Raw genomic sequence first — 22095 nt, 5'->3', positions numbered from 1 at the left:
TCACAGTACCTCTTCAAGGAATGAAATTAGGAAGAGACCATTATTTCCATGTTATCCATATCATATTTCCACATATAGGTAATATCTCAGGGCTTATCCTGTTACAGAGTAATCTTCCCAAAAGTCTGTAAACTTTGCTGAACAGCTTTGTAGAGAATTATTTGTTTTTCCTGGGTGTAAGATAGTTAAACATAATACCAATTGAAAAAGACACAGTTTCACCCTTTCTGAAACTGCTCAGATCAATTTCTATCATTAGCAACATCCATACAAGCTACCAAAAACAACTGAAAACGTCAGCTATACAGCAGCATACATCATAAGTTTGAAGAAATGATGTGATATCAAAGCTCCTGAAAGTGATCTACCTGTAAAATTACCATCAACCTGGTGAGCACTATTTCTAATAAATGCATTCAAGTGACTGTGGGTAGTAGACCAAGCACTCAGATGAAGCTGAACAGTGGCCTTCCACAGGGATCTGTTCTGGCTTGCATGTTATTCAGCCTACATATAGCTCATAAACCTGAAACGACTTCACAGAACTTTGGATATGCCGACAATTGACCCTGACAGTAAGTTGTAAAGACATGGAGGCCACTGAAGACATATTGATGAAGGACCTGAAAAATGTAATGGAAAATATTTTTGCCATTGGAGATTGCAACCCAGTACCATAAAAACAGAAGTATCTACATTCCACCTCAACAGCAAGGTAGCAAGCAGAGAATTTAGTAATTAGGCTCTGCCCTGAGAACAAACTACTATGCCACAATCAACATGCAAAATATTCAGGTGTTGCCTTGAATGGATCACTGAGCTTCAACACAACTGCCAAACTTAGAACTTGCAGAAACTCACTGTCACTTAATGGGGCTTTTCAGGCACTACGAACTTCAGTTTATCTGGAGGTGGAGTACTGTGCACTGATTTGGTTCAACAGTACTCACACTAACCCCACCAATGTCCAACTAAATTAAACTGTGAACCTATTGGCTATCCACACTAAGCAGTGTAGATCACCCCAGCTGTGACAAGTGAGATCGCTCATTAGAGAACTCAAAAATCCATCAAGACGTCCCCGACAGTGAAAGAACCAGACTGCAATCTTAGACACCCATCTCTAAACAGTGAAACAATTTTGGATGAAAGTGGGTTGTGTCTGAGTGATTGCTGGAAAGAGGAGTGGACCAGGCAGACACCTCCTGCCTTTCATAATACACCCTATGTTGCCACCACACCACCTGAATTCAACAAGCCTTGCAAAATCTGAGTTACTGTAAATAGAATATGTACAGACTGTGGCAGATGTGCATACTCGCTATATAGATGGGGAAAAAAATAGCTTCACCCAAGTGTGATAATGGCGCTGATAGGCAAACTGTAAATCATATGGTTCAAGATTGTATATTGCCAGCCTTCACTGGTGACTGGTCTGAGTTCTTGCATGCCACCAAAAAGGTGATAGAATACATCAGCAATATGTAAATTTGGCTGTAGTTGTGTTCCCATTTATTTTGTGGTTGTATATATTTTATGCATTTGTGTATCTATTCTTTTTTTTTTTTCTTTTTGTATCATCTGAATGTCTTACAAGCAGCCTTAATGTCTATAGCATTATTTTCTCAAAAGTGGAATTTTTGCTCTTTCCACCAGTTTTCGTCACAAAACAAAGTTAGTTCTAATAAAGCTTTCAGCATCATTCTGAAATAGTAATATTTTTGCAGGAGACAAATGAAGAAATCAAAATCAATGATTCAGTTGCTGCTATTTGGAGAGGAGACAACAGAGGAAGATATCAAATCAAAAAATATTCGTCAAACAGGTATGTAACACTTCGGCTAGTGACGTTGTCAGTTAATGTATTACATTCTTCTTTATTTAAGAAGAAGAAAATGATTTTTCGACATAAATATAGTAATATCACGCTTTTGTCTGTGGACACCTACATCTGCCCCTATGTATGTACTCCGCAAGCTGCCATATGGTGCGTGAGATTTGGGGGGGGGGGGGGGGGGGGGTTTACCTTTTACCACTAGAGCCATTTCCTTTCCTTTCCTGTTCCTCTCACAAATACAGCATTGGAATAATGGCTGCCCATATGAGCCCTAACTCGTCTTGTCTTGTCTTGTCTTGTCTTATCTTGGCGGTACTTTGGCAAAATTTATGTTCATGGCAGTAGAACCATTCTGCAGTCGCCTTCAAATGCTGGTTCTCTAAATTTTCTCAGTAGCATTCCATGAAAAGAGTGCAGTCTTTCCTCCAGGGATTCCCTAGTTCAGGAAGCATCTCCATGTTGACTGAGCCTACCAGTTACAACTCTAGCAGCCCACCTCTGAATTACTTTGATGTCTTCCTTTAATCTGGTCTGGTGGAGATACCGAACACTCGAGCAATACTCAAGAATAGGTTGCACTAGTGTTCTGTACATGGTCTCTTTACAGATGATTCACACTTTCCTAAAATTCTCACAATAAACCAAAGTCAACTGTTCGCCTTCCCTATTACCATCCCTACTTGTGCGTTTTGTTTCATATTGCTTTGCAACATTATGCCTAGATATTTAAGTAACATGACTTTGTCAAGCAGCACATAGCCCATGTTATATTCATGTATTGCAGGCTTATTTTACCTATTCATGTGCATGAACTTGCATTTTTCTACATTTAGGTCAAGCTGGCATCCATCACATCTTGCATCCTCCTACAGTCACTCAGTGATAAAACCTTCTTGTACCCTGCAGCATCCTCAACAGATGTTGTTTCACCCTGTGTGTTAGATCATTTATGTATATAGAGAATAAGAGAGGTCATACCATACTCATCTGGAGTACTCCTGATGATACCCTTGTCTCTGATGATCACATGTCATCAAGGACAACATACTGAATTCTATTACTTAAGAAGTCTTTGAGGCACTCATATATCTGGGAACTTATTTTGTATGCTCGTACCCCCATTAACAGTCTGCAGTAGGGCTCTGTGTTAAACACTTTCCAGAAATCTATAAATATGGAATCTACCTGATGCCCCCATCAAAGGTTCACAGGATATCATGTGAGAAAAGAGCAAGCTGAATTTAGCACAAGTGATGCTCTCTAAAGTGTGGTGATTTGTAGACAGGAGATTTTCCGTCTCAAGAAAGTTTATTATATTTTAACTGAGAATATGTTCAAAAATTCTGCAGCAAACTGATGTTAATGATATTGGTTTGCAATTTTCTGGGTCCATTCTTTTACCCTTCTTATACATAGAAGTCGCCAGTGTCTTTTGCGATCACTTGGAACTTTGCACTGACCAAGACGTTTATAATAAATGCAAACTAAGTACAGGGCCACTACCTTATAATACTCCCTGTAAAACCGAATTAGGATTCCATCCAGACCTGATAATTTATTTATTTTCAACTCTTTCAGTTGCTTATCTATACCAGGGATACCTATTACTGCGTCCTCCATGCGGGAGTCTGTATGATGGTGTGTTTGTACAGTCCTCCTGCGGGGTTGATTTCTTAAAAACTAAATTTAAAATGTTGGCTGTCCTTTTGCAGTTGTCACTAGCAACAGCAGACTAGTCAATGTGTGACTTGATAGAAGTCTTTGACCCGCTTAGCGATTTTATTTAGGACCAGAATTTTCTCGGATTCTTGGCAAGAACTTTTGCTGAGGTAAAACTGTTTTAGTTGTTGTACGCTTCACACATGAATCATTTTTACAGTTGCATGAATTTCTACTAACTTTCACCTGTCATTATTTGAGTTTTTCCAATAGTCTCTGCTTCCTCAGCAATTTCTGGATTTTCTTATTAAACCTTTTCTATCCTTAGTCCACTTACTCGACACATACTTGGTACCCCCTCCAGAGCTTGATGTACGATCTGTTTAAACTTTGCTGATAATTACTTTATGTCAATCACACTGAAACTAAATGATGTCCATTCATTAACTAAGTGAGGTGCTAAAACTGCTTATCTGCTCTTCGTAGCAAAAATACTCTTCCAGCCGTCTTGATGGATTTATTTACTTTAGTAACCAGTGGTGCCATTCTGACCACTAACCCCTCTCCATATACTGACACCATTGATACATTCAAGCCTGTTTGTAGCTACAAGATCTAAAATATTTCCATTGTGCCAGGGCTGTTGAATTAGCAGCCCAAGACAGTTTTAGGAAAATGTGTTCAGAAGGACTTCACAAGACTGCCTGTGTGTACAATCTTCAATGACTCCATAGATGTCCCACTGTATAAGCAATAGATTAAAGTCACCTCCAACTAATATTGCATTATCTGGGTATTTTCATGCTATTGAACACAGAATCATTCAAAGAGATTCTAACAGTGTCACGCCAGAATTGAGTGTGTGCTAAAAACATCTGTTAATTGAGTTCACCTAGACCTGTTACACGCATCCAGATAACTTCACAGCCAAACTCAATTTTGACCTCAAGAGAGACAATTGTTTTGTTGATTGCAGTGAACACTCTGCCTCCTGTGGTGTCTAATCTGTCTTTTTGACATACATTCCATGACTCACTAAATATTTCACAGCTTTCTACTTTGAGTGCCAGCCAGCTCCTGGTTCTGAGAATAATTTGAGTGCATCAACTTTCCTGCACAGCAGTAAATTCAAGAACTTTGTTACAAATTCTTTAATAATGTACTGTTAAAATTTGGCAGTAGAAGTGTCTACTTTGTATACGATCTGATTTTGCTCTATATTTCTTGACTGGCCAGTGTTCATCAGAGGACCTCAAGCTACTGCCTTGTCTAAATACCTCCATGTGCATTCCACAAGTACTCTGGTACCTGAGCAGGTGCTTCCTTCGTGTAGTGCATCCCTGACATATCAAGGGGATGTCCTACAGTTCTCCATCCTGTAACGGAGGTCCAGAAATCTGCAGCCAAGACCATCACAGAATCAGTTGTGCATTTGGTTTAGACTCTCCACTCTGCTCCAAACTAAAGGATCACAATCAATTCTGGGAGTGATGTTGTAAATTATGAACTGTGCTCATAATCTGTGTGTGAGGCCAGTAGTCTTCACCACTTTCACCAGCCGCCCGTACGAACTGACAATGGCCTCGGAACCTAAGTGACATATGACATTGGTGCCAACATGAGCTACAACTTGCTGACAACTGCACCCTACGTGCTCAATAGCTGCAAGCAGGTCCTCCTTCGTATCTTAGGTGAAGACCCCCCTTCAGACATACTGAATGCTCATTGGGTCTCTTTCTGGCTGTGGATGTTATTTTTGTAAGCGGCTCCATAACAAATCTATCATTGACTTCTGTTAACTAGCAGACCCCCTACACCTATGTGCTGCTGTTGAAGGAGCAGCCACCTGTCCATTCACAGGGTGAATGGGCAAGAGCAGACAGCCAGCCTTCACATTGATTCTCTGCCTCAAGTGACATGAACGTTTTATCACCTGCCACTCACCCTGCAGTAAAGGTGGATCCACTACGTCATATACACACCACTGTGCATAGTCAATAGAAACCATTGGATAAATAAACAACACCTATGACATCTCACACAACATGCCAGATTGTCTGCTACCACTACACTCTGAGGCAAGAGCCTGAAGGCGATTAAATGTGATCAAAAGCATCTTTAGCATTTCATGAACTTTGGCCAGCACCTCTTGTTCCACAAACAGCATACACATATCCTATCCATCCTAATACTACAAACTTAAGAATTAACAAAACAAAAAACAGCATAGAAAGCTAAGTACGTAATTGCTGCCTTCCTGGTGTGTCATCAAGAGAGACTTACACATTACTGAGCTATGTAGCTGGCTGTTGAAAAAATAACTGTGCTACAGATTTCATGAATCTAGACTTTACAATTACTAAAATGCAAGGCTGTAAGTCATATGGAGAGAATTTGTCAGTAACTCTGCCCTCCAGCATTAATTTTCCATTTAAAGGTACTTTTTATTTGTTCAGCATCTGTTTACCCTTTTAGAGTGATCTCTCATTGTTGCTCGACAGTCCTTTGATGTTACAGATATTTTTTTCTTTGTTCAAAAGTTTTTTGTTTGTTTGGTGATCTTTTTCTTTGTTTTCTAATTTTTTTTCTTTGTTGTAAAATTGTTTTCCACCACTTATTGTATGATCACATCTGCCCAACAATCTTTTGCTTGTTTGTAGAGACTTCTTTCCTTGATTGATATCTGTTTCTCTCTTATACTGTTACCTTTCCCAGTGTTAGCCACAATATCCTTTTATTATCAATATTATCAACTACCTTAATTGTGTACCTTCTACTTACACGTCTGCTGTAAACATGTCCCTGTCATAGACAGTGTTTGACCTTTGACACTGCCTCTAGAGGCCTCACCTTATAAGTTTCTGCCTACAGCTGCAAATCCATCTTCACTCAAATCCCATCTTAAATTCTGTACTGATGAATCCTTAACCCTATTCACTGCCTCTACCAAACCTCATTTCCGAAAAGCTTCTTTCTCCATTTAACATTCCATACTGTTTAGCCCCTGGATTGAGAGAAAACTCAGTGTTATAATTGATCAAAAAAATCTCACACCGCCATTGGAATCTATCTGCCATTTTGGCCAAATACCCAAGAATGTTGTGCCCTTCTCTACCTTCTTTTACAAGCAGCATCCATTTCACTACCCTTAAAACCCTAAACTTCATCATGGCACATAAACCCATCTTGGTCCTCATGCTTAACCTGTCACACCCAGAATGTGTCCCAAAGAGACCTGATCAAAGCTGTAATAGTGTGCCATCACCTCATAACAGGCCCGTTTAGTCTTAAACCTCTCTGTTCCAGATCATCGGTTCTATCAAACCCATACCTATATGTTATCACATCAATCTCATAAAAGGTCTCCTCTTATTCATTTGGACTCACAACTGACACTGCCACATTACCTTTCAGTTCTGACCCACAAACACCAGAACAAGCAACAAATCCTGTCTGAACAGTTCTGACTCCAAACCCCAAAGGTTCCTCCTCCCTTACAACAAATTTTTCCTCTGCAGACAACCTAGGAATTGCATACACCCAGTATCACTGTCCAGTCCTTGAAAAAGATCTCTAGAATCTCAAAACTTAATCTGGCTGAGTTCCATGACCTGAAAGCAGATTATTTAAACATGATTCTCTTGTGAACTAAAACTCTGCTGCTGTGGTTCATGCCCATGTGAAGTATGTGGCAAAGGAACTACAGCTACTCTTGAACACTCTGACTCATCATGTGTTCCTCATGACCCAATTTGTTCTGCTCAGATTGAGCTGCAGAAGAACCTAAAAAAAATCCAGCCCTCTCAAAGGTGCCTTCATAGGACTCTGATATGCACACCCCTGTATTCTACTGTTCTAGCTGGGAATCTAGGAAACACACAGTTCTAAATAACTAATATTTATTGGTTCATGGAGCGACTATGACAGTGTGAGTACACAGAGAGTAATCACAACTAGAGTACATTTTGCAATTGAGGGTGCTCAGAGACCCATGCATGCACTATGAAGATACAATTCCTGGCAGGTGCCATTGGTGTCACACTGGAAGCGTACATTGGATCAGATGGCCTCTGTCGGCGATCGGGCTGCCCCTGGCGGACACTGCAGGCATTGCGTGTCACGTTGTTTGAATGCTGATGTGCTCCACACTGACCATACTGGCCTGACTTATGACTGCAGTAGGTGCAGTAACCAGGAGATTACTACACTCCTCCTCCCCTGCAGGGGGGAGGGCCAGACATTGCCATCTCTGGTGCTGCGACTGCCGGGACATCCATGGGATCTGCAGCGGCAGCTAAATAAAGGTGTGAGCAGATGTGTACAGATGACAGCGCATGGGGTGAGAGCTCTCCACTGTCCTGGGCATCTGGTAGACAGGACCGGCAATGGAAGAGAGACCACCTCGACATTGGGGTTCATGCCGAAGTGCGTCAGCTCAGGAACCAATGATGGCCAACCCTGGAGATGAAGAGCTGGAGATGACAGCCCTGCTGCAATTCCTGCTGCTGGTACTGCCTTAGTACAGAGGGAGGGGCTGGAACCAGCCACAGGAAGCAGAGGCGGAGAACAGGAAACTAGCAGCACCAGATTAATGGACGGCACTAGAAGAATGGCCAGACGGTGGATAAATAGGTGGTGGCAGATGAACAGGCAGCAGCAAATGAACAGGCAGTGTCAGGTCTCTGGCCTGTGGAGGCGGCCCGGTGCCCATCCTGAGACGCAACTGGTTATGGTGGTGCACAATGAGCTGATTGTCAGTGCAGACCACGAAGATGTAGCTTCTGTGCCGGCTGTGGACGATGGCTGGGATCAAGAGAGGATTCTGTCAAAAACCTCTGGCCCAGACAGGTGTGCTCGGTATGAGCTTTGACAAAACCGGTGCTGCTCGGGCACTCACTCTCAGTAGCAAAAGCAGTTGAGGAATGCGTGGTGCTACCTCCTGACATTTGCGACAGGCCGCAACAAAGTGTTCCACCTCACGATCGATGGCAGACCAAAAACACATGGTGGCGGTCTAGCAGTTTCATGTGAGAGGTCCCCCAATGACCTTGATGTAATAAACAGTGAGCCTCGCACTGCAGAGCTGCTGGGATCACAATGTGGCAAGTAAACTTGTCTATTGACAAAAGAAGAATACCATCCAACAGGGAGAAACAATGGTGAAATGCTAGGGTACCCCTTATTTTCCATCTTCAGTAACTTTGAGCACTCACCAGTCAGTATTGTTTGAATTGCTCTAAAACATTTCTGTACAAAATTTTGTTGCGATTGAAGCTCTGTAACACATGCTAATGTGAGTGTGAATTCCATGAGTAATGTGATCTTTCACATTGTTTGCAGACATTGCACTGATGTCACTTCAGCTTACCAGTATGTGCACTTACAATGCAGTCAGTTGTTTATTTGTTAGCAATCATGTCACACTTATTTTCCATTCGCTATCTTAGCAGTCACATCAATTGCACAGTGCCAAGGTAAGCGGGTTTTTAATGGGAGATAAACAACACCAAATGACTGAACACAAATTACCATCAAATTGACAAGTGCTGCAAGTTTTATTTTATAACACACGGGAAGTAAAATTAATTGTTAGTGAAAGTGCTAATCTTGTGGTTCGCGAGTGCATTATATTTTGGGAGAAAGCAAGAACACTGACGAGCTATTCGGCATTGTTCACAAACACTTATTAACATGAATTCAGAGTTATGTACCATAGAGAGAAGATTATAAATAATTTGGACAATTTATTTGATATCACATGTGCCAGTCTCTACAAAAATCAAGTTCGAAAAAGAAAGAATGTTTTTATCTCAACCAGTGCCAGTACCCACTGGCTGCCTTCCAAGAGCACACTGATACTTATGAATAGAGAAAATTTTTTGAGGCAAAGTAAGCCCTCTAGCACAACCCATAATAATTCTGAAGGTAGTGCAAAGCCCAACCCATCAGGCCACACCTGCTGCATCATGAGCACAACCTGTTCCGCTGCCATAGCAGAGGTGGTATTGGAACTGGTGATGGGAAAACTGTCCACCATGTGCCTTGCTTTCGTATCCATTTGAAAACAAAGCAGCTCCTCTTGGTAAAATGAGGGCTCAGGGCCTATGGGGAGTCAGAATATCCATCTTTGCGTATTTGCAACATAGGACAAAAATCGACCTCATAATTGTAACTTGACAAAAACAGGGCTTAATGATGAATATGATGGGCATCTTTGTCCGGTAAGGCTGCTAAACAGGGAAATGAAGAGCTTACGGTATGGTAATCAACTGAAACTTTGCACATGAAATTTGTTTGTGACATAGACAATGGCAAGAGCTTCCTTTTCCACCTGAGAATATTGTTGTTGAGCTGAGGTGAGTGTTTTCAATGCAAAGGCAATGGGCTGTTCAGAGCCATTGGAATGGCAATGGGCCAGGACTGCCCCCATCCCATACCCAAATGTGTTCATGGCCAGGACCAGATGTATGCTGGGTTGAAATTTTGCAAGACACTGCATGCAGTGAAGACTGTCTTTGAGCTGCACAAAAGCAAACACACACACAGGATGTAGACCAAACAGGAGTATTTTTTTGAAGCAACAAATGCAGGTTGTGGGCAATAGTAGCCACTCTGGAAATGAACTTGTGGTATTATGCTACTTTGCCAGGGAATGCTGGAAGTTCTCGGAGATTAGATGGCTTGTGCAAAGCCATAATGGCAGTAACGTGCTGTTCCATGAGGTGCTTGCCCTGCTGGAACTAACAGACCAGTATCTCAAGTCTATCGTGTAGAGCCTCCCATTCTACAGAGATACCAACTTCTTCGTGGAGCTTCTCAAATATAAATGTCACCTCCCTTCCATTGAAATGAACCTTGGCACTATCAGTGTAATTTTTCAGCCCTTGAGAACTGCTTCTCCATCACTCTCCTAAAAGTCTTACAAAATTGCCTTGTTCATTATCACACAAAGCACCTTCATCCCCATCCGTAATTTGTTTGGATAGACTGATTTCTTGAAATCTGCTAACGTTTGTGGGACACACAAGTTCTGCAGCATCAATCAGACACCGTTTCACAAACTCCCCTTCGGAATAGGGTTTCCCAGATTGTGCAATTCTTAATGCGATTTTAAAACTTGCTCGCAGTGAAGATTTACTGTGGTTGTCGTTCTGGAAAATTGAATACAGTACATTGTACTGTGTACAGTAAAGTAGACATAAATGTAACACAAGAAACGAAGAGTTCAAGAAGAATCAGTTACTTTGACGTACAGTAAAATCGAGTTGATGTGTCTCATCCATTTTCTTAAGGACATTTAATTTTGCTTGCCATTCTTCACTGTTGAGTACACTACACTCGTCTTTGTGATATGTATTGTAGTGTCTTTCAATTGAAAACTTACGCTGGCCGCCTATTATTCGGCAGCACAGCAAACACTGTTGAGTTTTCACCAACGACTACAAAAAAGAATTGCAGTCCGCAGTCATTTTTAAACGACTGAGAACATAGATCTCCCGTCCTTTGCTTTTTCACAGTACCTGCCATTTCTCAGTACTTCTCTGTTAAGGGTACGGGTACGGTCACCAGGGGTAAACGAGACTGGGTATGTTGCGCTCTTGCTTGTACCACATAAACAGGGAAGTGAAGCCGCCGCCGTTCATTTAGGACACATGTATAATAACAGGTGTCGCTGTCGCACATGTGCAGCACTTCCACATGTCTGCACACTCTGCAGCGTTTGGCCAGCCCTGCTACTGGGTTCAAGCTAACATCTTTCTATTAACTTCATTGAGACTAATAATATGTGGATGATCCAGTCATGGTATGGCCACGTGGAATTTAAATCCTCAAAACTTCTTGAAACATCTAATTTCTGCCCAGCTTAATATAAAAATCATGATGTAAGTAAGAAAGGAAAGCCAGCTACCTTTCTTGATGCATTAGTTGAAGAAGAGCAGCTAGACCCATTATCCATTGGAAAATGTTATAAAACATGGCCATAGACTTCAGTTTAACTAAGATTTGGCATATGGCACACAAGTGTTTAAGCTCTTACTGGTCATCTCATGCAGAGCTGCACAACATTGAGGAAGTGTGTATTGCATAGAATAACAGCTTGGGCGAAGGAAAAAAAATTGTACATCAAATGGCATAGTGGGTGTCAAGCTCAGTTAAGGGCGTGACAGCAAGGGTAACTCACATATTGAAGTCCAGGCAGCAGCTTACTTAAGGCAGCTGCTTGAAACGACTGAAGAAGGTAACCAGGTCAGTTGTGAAAGTGTTGGGCACAAAATGCAACTGTCAGCGTGGCTAGAAACTTGAAAAAATATGATTAATCATTCATATTAAGAAAAGCTCTGAAATCGTAATACATATAGTTCCAACTTGTAATTGTATTAGGAAGTTTATGATGACTTTGCAAGTCTTTGGAAGAAAAGGACAGCACCTTCTTCCTGAATTGCGCCCTGTAATTGTTGCATAAATTTAGACCAATCTGCAAAAAGAACACAGTGTCAAATTTGATGAGCTAGAAGGCTCACTGATACCACCATGGAAACAGAACAGGTGAATACTTACATCATGGCTACCAAGACATTAGAGTCAAGTCATAAGCGGTTGAGAAAAGTAATCATATGTTCATTCAAAAATTAATAGATTTGCATGTTCTTTTTCCCTACTTGATTGATAAAAAACTTCCAAATTTTTAAATAATTTTGTGAAAAATGGCAAGTATTTCTGCTGCACCTTGTAAAATACATAAATATTTTAATTTGTTTTCAACTTTTTGCACTGTTGTATGTGAACAAATATAAAACAAGACATGCATTCATTATAAAACATATCTCACCAGTCATGTGAAATGTGTTTCTATTTATTTGTGTCTCATACTTTAAGTAATATGAAACATTTGCTAATTGTATTACAGAGATACTTGTCGATCTTCGTGAGGCCATACTACAAGTTGCAAGACATTTCATGTCAATGGATCCCAAACTAAATAAAATTTCTCTTGTACCTGATTATACCATGGAGAGCCACGCAAAAGACCAAGATAATTATGTCAGTGTTTCAAGAAATCGGAAACGGCGAGCTAAAGCTCTATTAGGTTTGTCTTCATATCTTTTTACTTTAGTAGTGATACAAGAATATCGGAGTTGTTTAGTACTGTGCTGTAGAAAGATAAAGGAACCATATTCAAATTTACTGTAATCAGTGCCTTGGATGATATGTAGTGTTTTTATTCAGAGTTTACATTAAGTTTTACTTTAATGAGTATATTTCATGAATTACCTATACTTAAAATAAGCAGGTTCTTGATGGAAACATTATATGGTTCATTTAATTGTCATCCGTAATGCATACAAACTGCTCACATCAATTTCTTTTAGTCATAAAGCATAAAACATTTCCTGTTAGTTCACAACTATTCATCCAGGAGTATCAATAAATTTATAAGTGATTATTGAATAAATGCCTCTCTTGAACTCTTTATGTTGAAAGAGGTAAACAAAGGGAACAGAAAATATGTTTACTTTATTGTTACTACAACTAGTATAAATTCCAAGCAGACATGAGTACAATTATGTGTTCTGTATTTGATGAGTAAACTGCTTTCATCAGTATACAAACAACCGTTATTATAGGAACACAACTTGTTTCATAATATCAAGTCACATCTTCAGATGTACATATGAACAAAATGCAGAAGATGTAAACCTGAGGATGTAGTTTGATATTACAAAACTGGTCATGTTCCTATCAATAAAAGTTCATATAGCTGGAAGCAGTTTACTTATTAAAAATGGATTACCTCAGCTGTGGCTGTCCATAACATAAGACTATTTCTGATAATGTGTTCTATTATATGTAAATAAATTAGCATAACTTCTGAATAACAATAACTGATACTGTTAAGTTGTACTCTATACCACAGGTTCAAAAATACATGCCAGACTGAAACACTGACATCATATGGAAGAATGAAAAAAAATAAATTGTCATAATGACGTTATAATTCGTCTGTGTATAACTGAAAGGATGACTGATGTTTGTTGAGACTCTCCCTGTTAGGCTGGTATTGTGTGTGGCATTTTAATCAAACATGAGCCTTTAAAAAAAGAGGGGTAAACAGACTGTTAAAATATATGTAATCAAGTGATATTGTTATTTTACTAGTCTTTGTCATTCATTTGCCAGATGCCAAATTTGCACGCAAGTCCATCAAGGAATACCTGAAAGCTATTGGAAAAATGTCCGCCCTTGGTAGCTGAGTGGTCAGCACTACGGAATGTCATACCTACCGGCCCAGGTTCGATTCCTGGCTGGGTCGGAGATTTTCTCCACTCAGGGACTAGGTGTTGTGTTGTCCTTATCATCATCATCATTTCATCCCCATCGACACGCAAGTCGCTGAAGTGCCGTCAACTCGAAAGACTTGCACCAGGCGAACGGTCTACCTGACGGGAGGCCCTAGCCACATGGCATTTCCTTTGGAAAAAATCATATACATGAGGGGCATTCTGTAAGTAACGCAAACTATTTTTCCCTAAAACCATGGTTAAGTCTGTGGGCGAAGTATCTGTCATCAGAAGAACAATAAGGAAATCCCACTGTGCTTTTCTGTCTCTCCTCTTAAGGAGTCTGGTCATGCTGTCTGGGATCCACATCAAACAGGATTGATGGACCCCAACAAAAAAGTTCTGAGGGGGACAGCTACATTTGTATTATTACGAAATAGGGGAGAGAGCATCATGAATGTGATAAACGAGTGGGTGTGGCAGAATGTTTTCACGAGAAAAACACCAACTTTCTTCTCCAAATGCAAAAATATTTTTTCCTGCCCATCGACATAGGGAGAAATTATCATTTTAGTAAAATAAGAGCTTCCATAGGAAGATTTAAGTGTTAATTTTTCCTGCTTGCTTTCAGAGAGTGGAATGATAGAGAAATAGCTTGAAGGTGGTTCGATGAACCTCTGCCAGGAACTTATTTATGATTTGCAGAGTAGTCATGCGCCAATGTAGACATAGATTGAGATCTTGTACCTTCTGACTCCCACCTCTTTGGCTCACTGAAAGATGGACTCCATAAAGTACTACAGCAATGAAGGGGAAGTTATTAATGCACCCAGAACATGGCTGAGATGCAGACCAGTAGAATGCTACACATTATGGTGTTGTAAAACCATGGAACTGAACAGAGATCATACTGAAAAATAGGGTTTTGTAGCGGTGGTGCGTACTGTAAGACCTTTGGTACACACACACCATCAGATTATTTGACTTGTCGCTCTAAAGAAGTAGGCGAGTGTCAGCAATATGTCTCGTGGTCTTATTGTGGCGTGTTTATCTTCTGCCGTTAGGTCAGACGATAGAAATGCCACTTGCACGCTTAGAGTAGCAGATTGACAGGACCAACTTTAAACAGAACTTGATTAATTTTCACTAAAAATCATAGAAATTACTTAACTTGATTCTGAATGCTGTTTACAATTGACAATCTGAAGTTCCTTTGGTCTTGGTACGTTAATCTTATTCTCACATATCTCTGATACTTGACAAAGTGTCTATTCATTTATCTTCATGGCTATGTACAGGAATATGATAATCTTATTAGGCGCAGACTGAAACTTGACTACAGACTAATGCAAACTAACGCAGAATAATGCAGACTGATTAATCGGAGGTCTGTACACTCGTTATAATACCTCGAGCGTTCAGGTATCACTGCGCAAGTGTGATCCGCGAGGAGAAAAGGTTCTACGTTAGCAGCAATCTCAGTGGCTGCGTTACATATTAATACGCGGATCGGCGGAAGCAGAATTTGATCCGTATCTAAGACAGCGCCATCTCGTAGTGCAGAGATGGACGAGTGCTGCACCTGCGCTGTTGTGCTTAGCAGGGCGCGCTCTTGTGGGAAAGTTGTGTATGCGCTGACTACGCAGAACTATGTACACAACAGTAGCTATGTTGTTGTTGTTGTGGTCTTCAGTCCTGAGACTGGTTTGATGCAGCTCTCCATGCTACTCTATCCTGTGCAAGCTTCTTCATCTCCCAGTACCTACTGCAACCTACAACCTTCTGAATCTGTTTAGTGTATTCATCTCTTGGTCCCCCTCTAAGATTTTTACCCTCCACACTGCCCTCCAATACTAAATTGGTGATCCTTTGATGCCTCAGAATATGTCCTACCAACCGATCCCTTCTTCTGTCAAGTTGTGCCACAAATATCTCTTCTCCCCAGTTCTAATCAATACCTCCTCATTAGTTATGTGATCTACCCTTCTAATCTTCAGCATTCTTCTATAGCACCACATTTCGAAAGTTTCTATTCTCTTCTTGTCTAAACTATTCATCGTCTCTGTTTCACTTCCATACGTGGCTACACTCCATACACATACTTTCAGAAACAACTTCCTGACACTTAAATCTATACTCGATGTTAACAAATTTCTCTTCTTCAGAAACACTTTCCTTGCCATTGCCAGTCTACATTTTATATCCTCTCTACTTCCAACATTATCAGTTATTTTGCTCCCCAAATAGCAAAACCCATTTACTACTTTAAGCGTCTCATTTCCTAATCTAATTTTCTCAGCATCACCCGATTTAATTCGACTACATTCCATTATCCTCGTTTTGCTTTTGTTGAAGTTCACCTTATATCTTCCTTTCAAGACACTATCCATTCCGTTCAGCTGCTCTTCCAGGTCCTTTGCTGTCTCTGACAAAATTACAATGACATCGGCGAACCTCAAAGTTTTTACTTCTCCTGCATGGATTTTAATTCCTACTCTGAATTTTTCTTTTGTTTTCTTTACTGCTTGCTCAATATACAGATTGAATAACATTGGGGATAGGCTACAACCCTGTCTCACTCCCTTCTCAACCACTGCTTCCCTTTCATGCCCTTCGACTCTTACAACTGCCATCTGGTCTCTGTACAAATTGTAAATAGCCTTTCGCTCCCTATATTTTACCCCTGCCACCTTCAGAATTTGAAAGAGAGTATTCCAGTCAACATTGTCAGAAGCTTTTTATAAGTCTACAAATGCTACAAACGTAGGTTGGCCTTTCCTTAATCTATTTTCTAAGATAAGTCATAGTGTCAGTATTGCCTCGCGTGTTTCAACATTTCTACGGAATCCAAACTGATCTTCTCCAAGGTCGGTAATTTTCACATCTGTCAACACCTGCTTTCTTTGGGATTGGAATTATTACATTCTTCTTTAAGTCTGAGGGTGTTTTGCCTGTCTCATACATCTTGCTCACCAGATGGTAGAGTTTCATCAGGGCTGGCTCTCCCAAGGCTGTCAGTAGTTCTAATGGAATGTTGTCTACTCCGGGGGCCTTGTTTCGACTCAGGTCTTTCAGTGCTCTGTCAAACTCTTCACGCAGTATCATATCTCCCATTTCATCTTCATCTACATCCTCTTCCATTTCCATAATATTGTCCGCAAGTACATCACCCTTGTACGGACCCTCTATATACTCCTTCCACCTCTCTGCTTTCATCTCTTTGCTTAGAACTGGGTTTCCATCTGAGCTCTTGACATTCATACAAGTAGTTCTCTTTTCTCCAAATGTCTCTTTAATTTTCCTGCAGGCAGTATCTATCTTACCCCTAGTGAGATATGCTTCTACATCCTTACATTTGTCCTCTAGCCATCCCTGCTTAGCCATTTTGCACTTCCTGTCGATCTCATTTTTGAGACGTTTGTAGTCCTTTTTCCCCGCTTCATTTACTGCATTTCTATATTTTCTCCTTTCTTCAATTAAATTCAATATATCTTCTGTTACCCAAGGATTTCTACTAGCCTTCGTCTTTTTACCTACTTGATCCTCTGCTGCCTTCACTATTTCATCTATGAAAGCTACCCATTCTTCTTCTACTGTATTTCTTTCCCCCATTCCTGTCAATCGTTCCCTCATGTTCTCCCTGAAACTCTCTACAACCTCTGGTTCTGTCAATTTATCCAGATCCCATCTCCTTAAATTCCCCCCTTTTTGCACTTTCTTCAGTTTTAATCTACAGTTCATAACCAATTGATTGTGGTCAGAGTCCACATCTGTCCCTGGAAATGTCTTACAATTAAAAACCAGGTTCCTAAATCTCTGTCTTACCATTATATAATCTATCTGAAACCTGTCAGTATCTCCAGGCTTCTTCCATGTATACAACCTTCTTTTATGATTCTTGAACCAAGTGTTAGCTATGATTAAGTTATGTTCTGTGCAAAATTAAATGTGATCTACTAAGAGATACTGTGCAGTTTTGGAATATGTAAAAATTGACTATAACTTCCAGCTCTTGTCCAGCATGCTGTAATTACACATGTACCAGATGTACAAACTGTTTTTACATTGTATTATGGTAACTTTTCTGTAGCCATACCAGTGACAGAAGAAGGAATAATATGTCAGCATTGGGAGCAAACATCAAGGCTTCTAAGTTTTTATGTAATGTGAGTTTATATGTGCACATTGTGTAAAAGATACTGAAATCATTTTCAAAACATAACTAGTGACTGATGGTTGCAAAAATTTCTCTGTACAATAGTAGAATATTTTGCCTATTAATTAATTACTGAAAAAAGCAAATTGGAGCAGCCTGTTAGAACTGTAAAAGGAAAAGTTTAATGAAAAGATTATGAACTATGAAGTCATAATTTTTTTGAACTTTTAAAGCAGTTCTTTAATTTGGGAGAAATTAGAGGAAAGATGCGTTGTTGCTGGACACTATGACCAAACAAAGCAGAGCAGTAGACAACACACTGAACTTGTATTAGGGAGAAATGAGGGATCGGTTCTGTTTCTGGCCATCCTGATTAATGTTTCAGTGATTTCCCTAAATCACTCCAGCCAAAGGTCAGAATGGTTCCTTTGAAACGATGTGATTGAATTCCTTCTCCATCCTTGAAACATTCATAGCTTGTCCCTCTCAAATGACCTAAATGTCAATGTGACATTAAACCCTAATCTTCCTTCTTCCTTCCTTTGGACAGTATAAGAAGTTATTTGATGAGATAAACAAGATGCAGGGAAAAAAGTTGGAAATATTAGTGGACTAACTGTAACAGTCAAGTTCCAGAGACTTGTCACGAGAACAAAATTTGGTGGGATGCAAAAATGAAGATAAGAATTTGGAAAATATGAGGTATTTGGTTGGAGGTTAAAGTAATCAAAATTATGACACTATATATCCAATATGCTTGGAGGGATGCGATCATTTATCTGTTACACAAGAAAAGAGACAATACAAATGTCAGCAACTACAGAGACTTGTTACTCCTTACACAGCATTACACTATGAAACAGGGAGTCATATATAAGCAACTAGAAGAGCACTAAGCGGGGTTCAGAAATGGATGATCATGTGCAGAACAAATGTTCATGCTGTGACCTTGATCAAAACCAAATCGCTAGCAGAAGGTAAGAAGTGCGTCACAACATTAACTGATTTTGAGAAGACGTATGACTCCATAGACTGTGGCGCATTTGAAAGTACTGACAGAGTTTGAGAATAGATGACAAAAGATAAGCACTTGTGCAACAGTCATCATCTAACACACAGTTACAAGCTAAAATATTAAGAGAGCTATGTGAACCATTAGAGATCAAAACAGGAGTAAGGACAAGGCAACAGCATTTTGCCAATTCTGTTTAATTATATCATATCATGGAAAAAGTAATCCAAGAATGGCAGAAACAAATGAGTCAACACTATCCCAAGTGGAAAGGTATAAGGCTGACTTAAATTATGCTATTCTTTCCAAGATGATTTAATATATTTTAAGCATAATCTGGACATTGTGACCAAACAAATAGAAGGTGCAAAATTAACAACTGAGAAGGCAGGGTTGCAAATTTCTTTTGGGGGAGGGAAAAAAAACAACAACAACAGAGTATGTGAATGTAGAAGCAAAAGATCCGACGTAGACAACCAATACAGTGTATGGTGACATCAGAAAAACACAAAAGTTTAGTTTCATAGATGAGGTTTCCACCTAACACACAAGTGAGAAGGCAACAATCAAAAGAAGAGCTAGAAACATAGAGACAGTATTCAAACTGTGTCAGAACACTTATAAATCCTAAGCACTGTCTTATCAAAAGCAAATCCTGTTTGGGTCCCATAATTAACCCAGAATGTTTATAAACTACAGAAACAATTGCCAAAAAAGTGCTATCAGAATCAAAGGAAGAATAAAGTAAATTTTTAAATAATATCCTAATGGTAAAAAATGTTACAGCTGATGAATTTAGATTTCACTTGATCTTTCAAGAAACTACATGAAAAGTTGGTGAAGATTCAACTACTGTGCAATAAAAAAATTAAGTTGGATTTCTGTGGACAGAAGAAGAAATTGGAAAAGGTTGAAAATAAGATATTGGCTTGAAAAAAATTTTAACTCTGCAGTGGAGTGTACGCTGATATGAAACTTCCTTGCAGATTAAAACTGTGTGTCGGGCCAAGACTTGAACTCGGCACCTCAGGCAAGTGCATGACCAACTGAGCTACCCAAGTCAGACTCACTACCCGTTCCACAATTTTACGTCCGCTAGTACCTCATCTCCTACCTTCCAAACTTCACAGAAGTTCTTCTGCGAAACTTGCAGGGCTAGCACTACTGGAAGAAAGGATATTGTGGAGACATGGCCTAGCCACAGCCTGGGGGATGTTTCCAGAATGAAATTTTCACTTTGCAGCGGAGTGTGTGCTGATATGAAATTTTGTGGCAAGTTAAAACTGTGTGCCGGGCTGAGACTTGAACTAGGGAAGATATTGACTTACCAGGTGATGAAAGAAGTGTGTCAGGATCTAGGAGAGGGAGAGATCCTCCTCCTCCTCCTCCTCCTCCTTCTTCTTCATCTTCTTCTGAGGTACATGTGTTAATCTTCAATTCGGGACCTGTTTCAGTGATGGATACTCTGTCAGCATCTTACCACAATGTGACTTGATGGGAGAGGTCATTTTTATAGTCAAAGCTTACAGCCATTGTCTGCCTTGTAACTGAATTTCTTTTTCTTTTTTAAAATTATGTTTTTAGTCTCATGGTATCAGCTGGTTTTGATTTCATAGCAGTCATCATAAGCTTGTTTGAATATGTTACATAGTAACTTGTCAGAGCATAATGTAACAGTCTGTTTGGGTGTTCCTGACTGATTACTGTGCAATATATTGTAATCATCTGATGATGATTTGCTAAGAAGCCAAAACTGGGTACAATACCATTTGTGTGACCTAAAGCTGGAAAATATAATTTAAAAAGAAAGAATTAATTTTCACAATCTGTCTGGGTCTTTATAAACTTTTTATGGTTTTTTACATTAAAGGGGATGTTAAAAAAACTTTGTTGCTGCAACGCACACATAAAAATGTTATCATATATTTCAGTATCTCTTCTTTTATTTTTCTTCCTTTATAAATTTTCTTTGTCTTTGATTATTCTTTCCATCAAAAATGTCCATTTGGAGTCTCTCTCTCTCTCTCTCTCTCTCTCTCTCTCTCTCTCTCTGTCTGTCTGTCTGTCTCTCTACATTCTTGGCCGCTGTGCAGTTATTTTCATCTATAAATCGCTTTTCCGCCTACACCTTCAGTAATATGAACAGTTCCCTTGTTTTAATCCCTTTGATGATCTTAGAGTCAACAGTCATTGCTACCCAAACATCATTGTGGCGCCTTATTGTGTGCTGATTTTGCCCAACATGCTTTTGAAGTGCAGAAATAAGATCTCCCTCTAGTTCTAAAGTAGTTCCCAGTTGTCTCATGGCTTTCAGGTGAGTTGCAGTTTGTTTTAATTTTGCGTGACTTTCATGTTCTCTGACAGACTTAATTCATGAGGTGAGTAGTGCCCCATGGTATTGTCCAAGTTCCGAAGTTTAAACAAATGGCAATTACTTATCAGATGTAATATCTGGCCATGAATGGGTGAATGTTGACTAATATGTAGAATACTTTTCAGTTATGTAAAAATTTATTTGCTTTCTGTTTACTGGTATTCTCATGCCTGTTGCTTTAAGAATGCTAGCTAAGCTTTAATTCATACTGTGCAGACTTTGAACGCCATGACGACGATGAGCTTGGATTTCGGAAGAATGACATCATCATTATTATAAGTCAGAAGGACGAACATTGTTGGGTTGGTGAACTGAATGGATTGAGAGGTTTGTTGGAATGATTCATTTTTATAGTGGCATACTTCTATCTTTTTAGTACTATATTTTGCTGCTTTTACTATACTTGGCCTAGTTTCAATCTTCTTTTTTTTATGTTGCAGTAAGTACTTTTGTTGGGTATTTTAGATTGATTGAATATATGTTTACAGTATTTTATTGAATATTGTGTATAGTAAAGAAGTGTTATTGCAAAATCAGTGTCAGTTATTAGGTCTTTCTTTGTTTCATTTTGTCTTGGTCTGTAGATTTTATGCATTTTGCTTTAATATGAACGTGGTTTATTTGTTCTTGGTGAAAGCTTACTGTTTTCTGCATTTACTAGTCACTGTCATTATTACAGTATTATAGAGACTAGTCATTCTGTGATACAGCTGTCTTGCCCTATGTAACATTTCATGTTTTTCTGTTCAGATAATTAATTAAAAATCAGGACAAGTC

At 39.5% G+C, this 22095-nt stretch overlaps 1 protein-coding gene across 1 annotated transcript in view; it reads left to right on the top strand.

The window, feature by feature from the left end:
• Positions 1 to 22095, top strand: part of LOC126480830 (small G protein signaling modulator 3 homolog) — a 166414-nt gene that overhangs the window by 113241 nt on the left and 31078 nt on the right. The window contains exons 10-12 of the mRNA XM_050104174.1: positions 1728 to 1825; positions 12405 to 12584; positions 21535 to 21645. Coding sequence (XP_049960131.1) covers positions 1728 to 1825; positions 12405 to 12584; positions 21535 to 21645 — 389 coding nt within the window. The remainder of the gene's footprint in view (positions 1 to 1727; positions 1826 to 12404; positions 12585 to 21534; positions 21646 to 22095) is intronic.

The sequence above is a fragment of the Schistocerca serialis genome, chromosome 5 (genome assembly GCF_023864345.2).
Source record: "Schistocerca serialis cubense isolate TAMUIC-IGC-003099 chromosome 5, iqSchSeri2.2, whole genome shotgun sequence".
Lineage (NCBI taxonomy): Eukaryota > Metazoa > Arthropoda > Insecta > Orthoptera > Acrididae > Schistocerca > Schistocerca serialis.
Note: the sequence above shows the minus strand (reverse complement) of the source record. Positions and strands in the feature narration are given on the sequence as shown.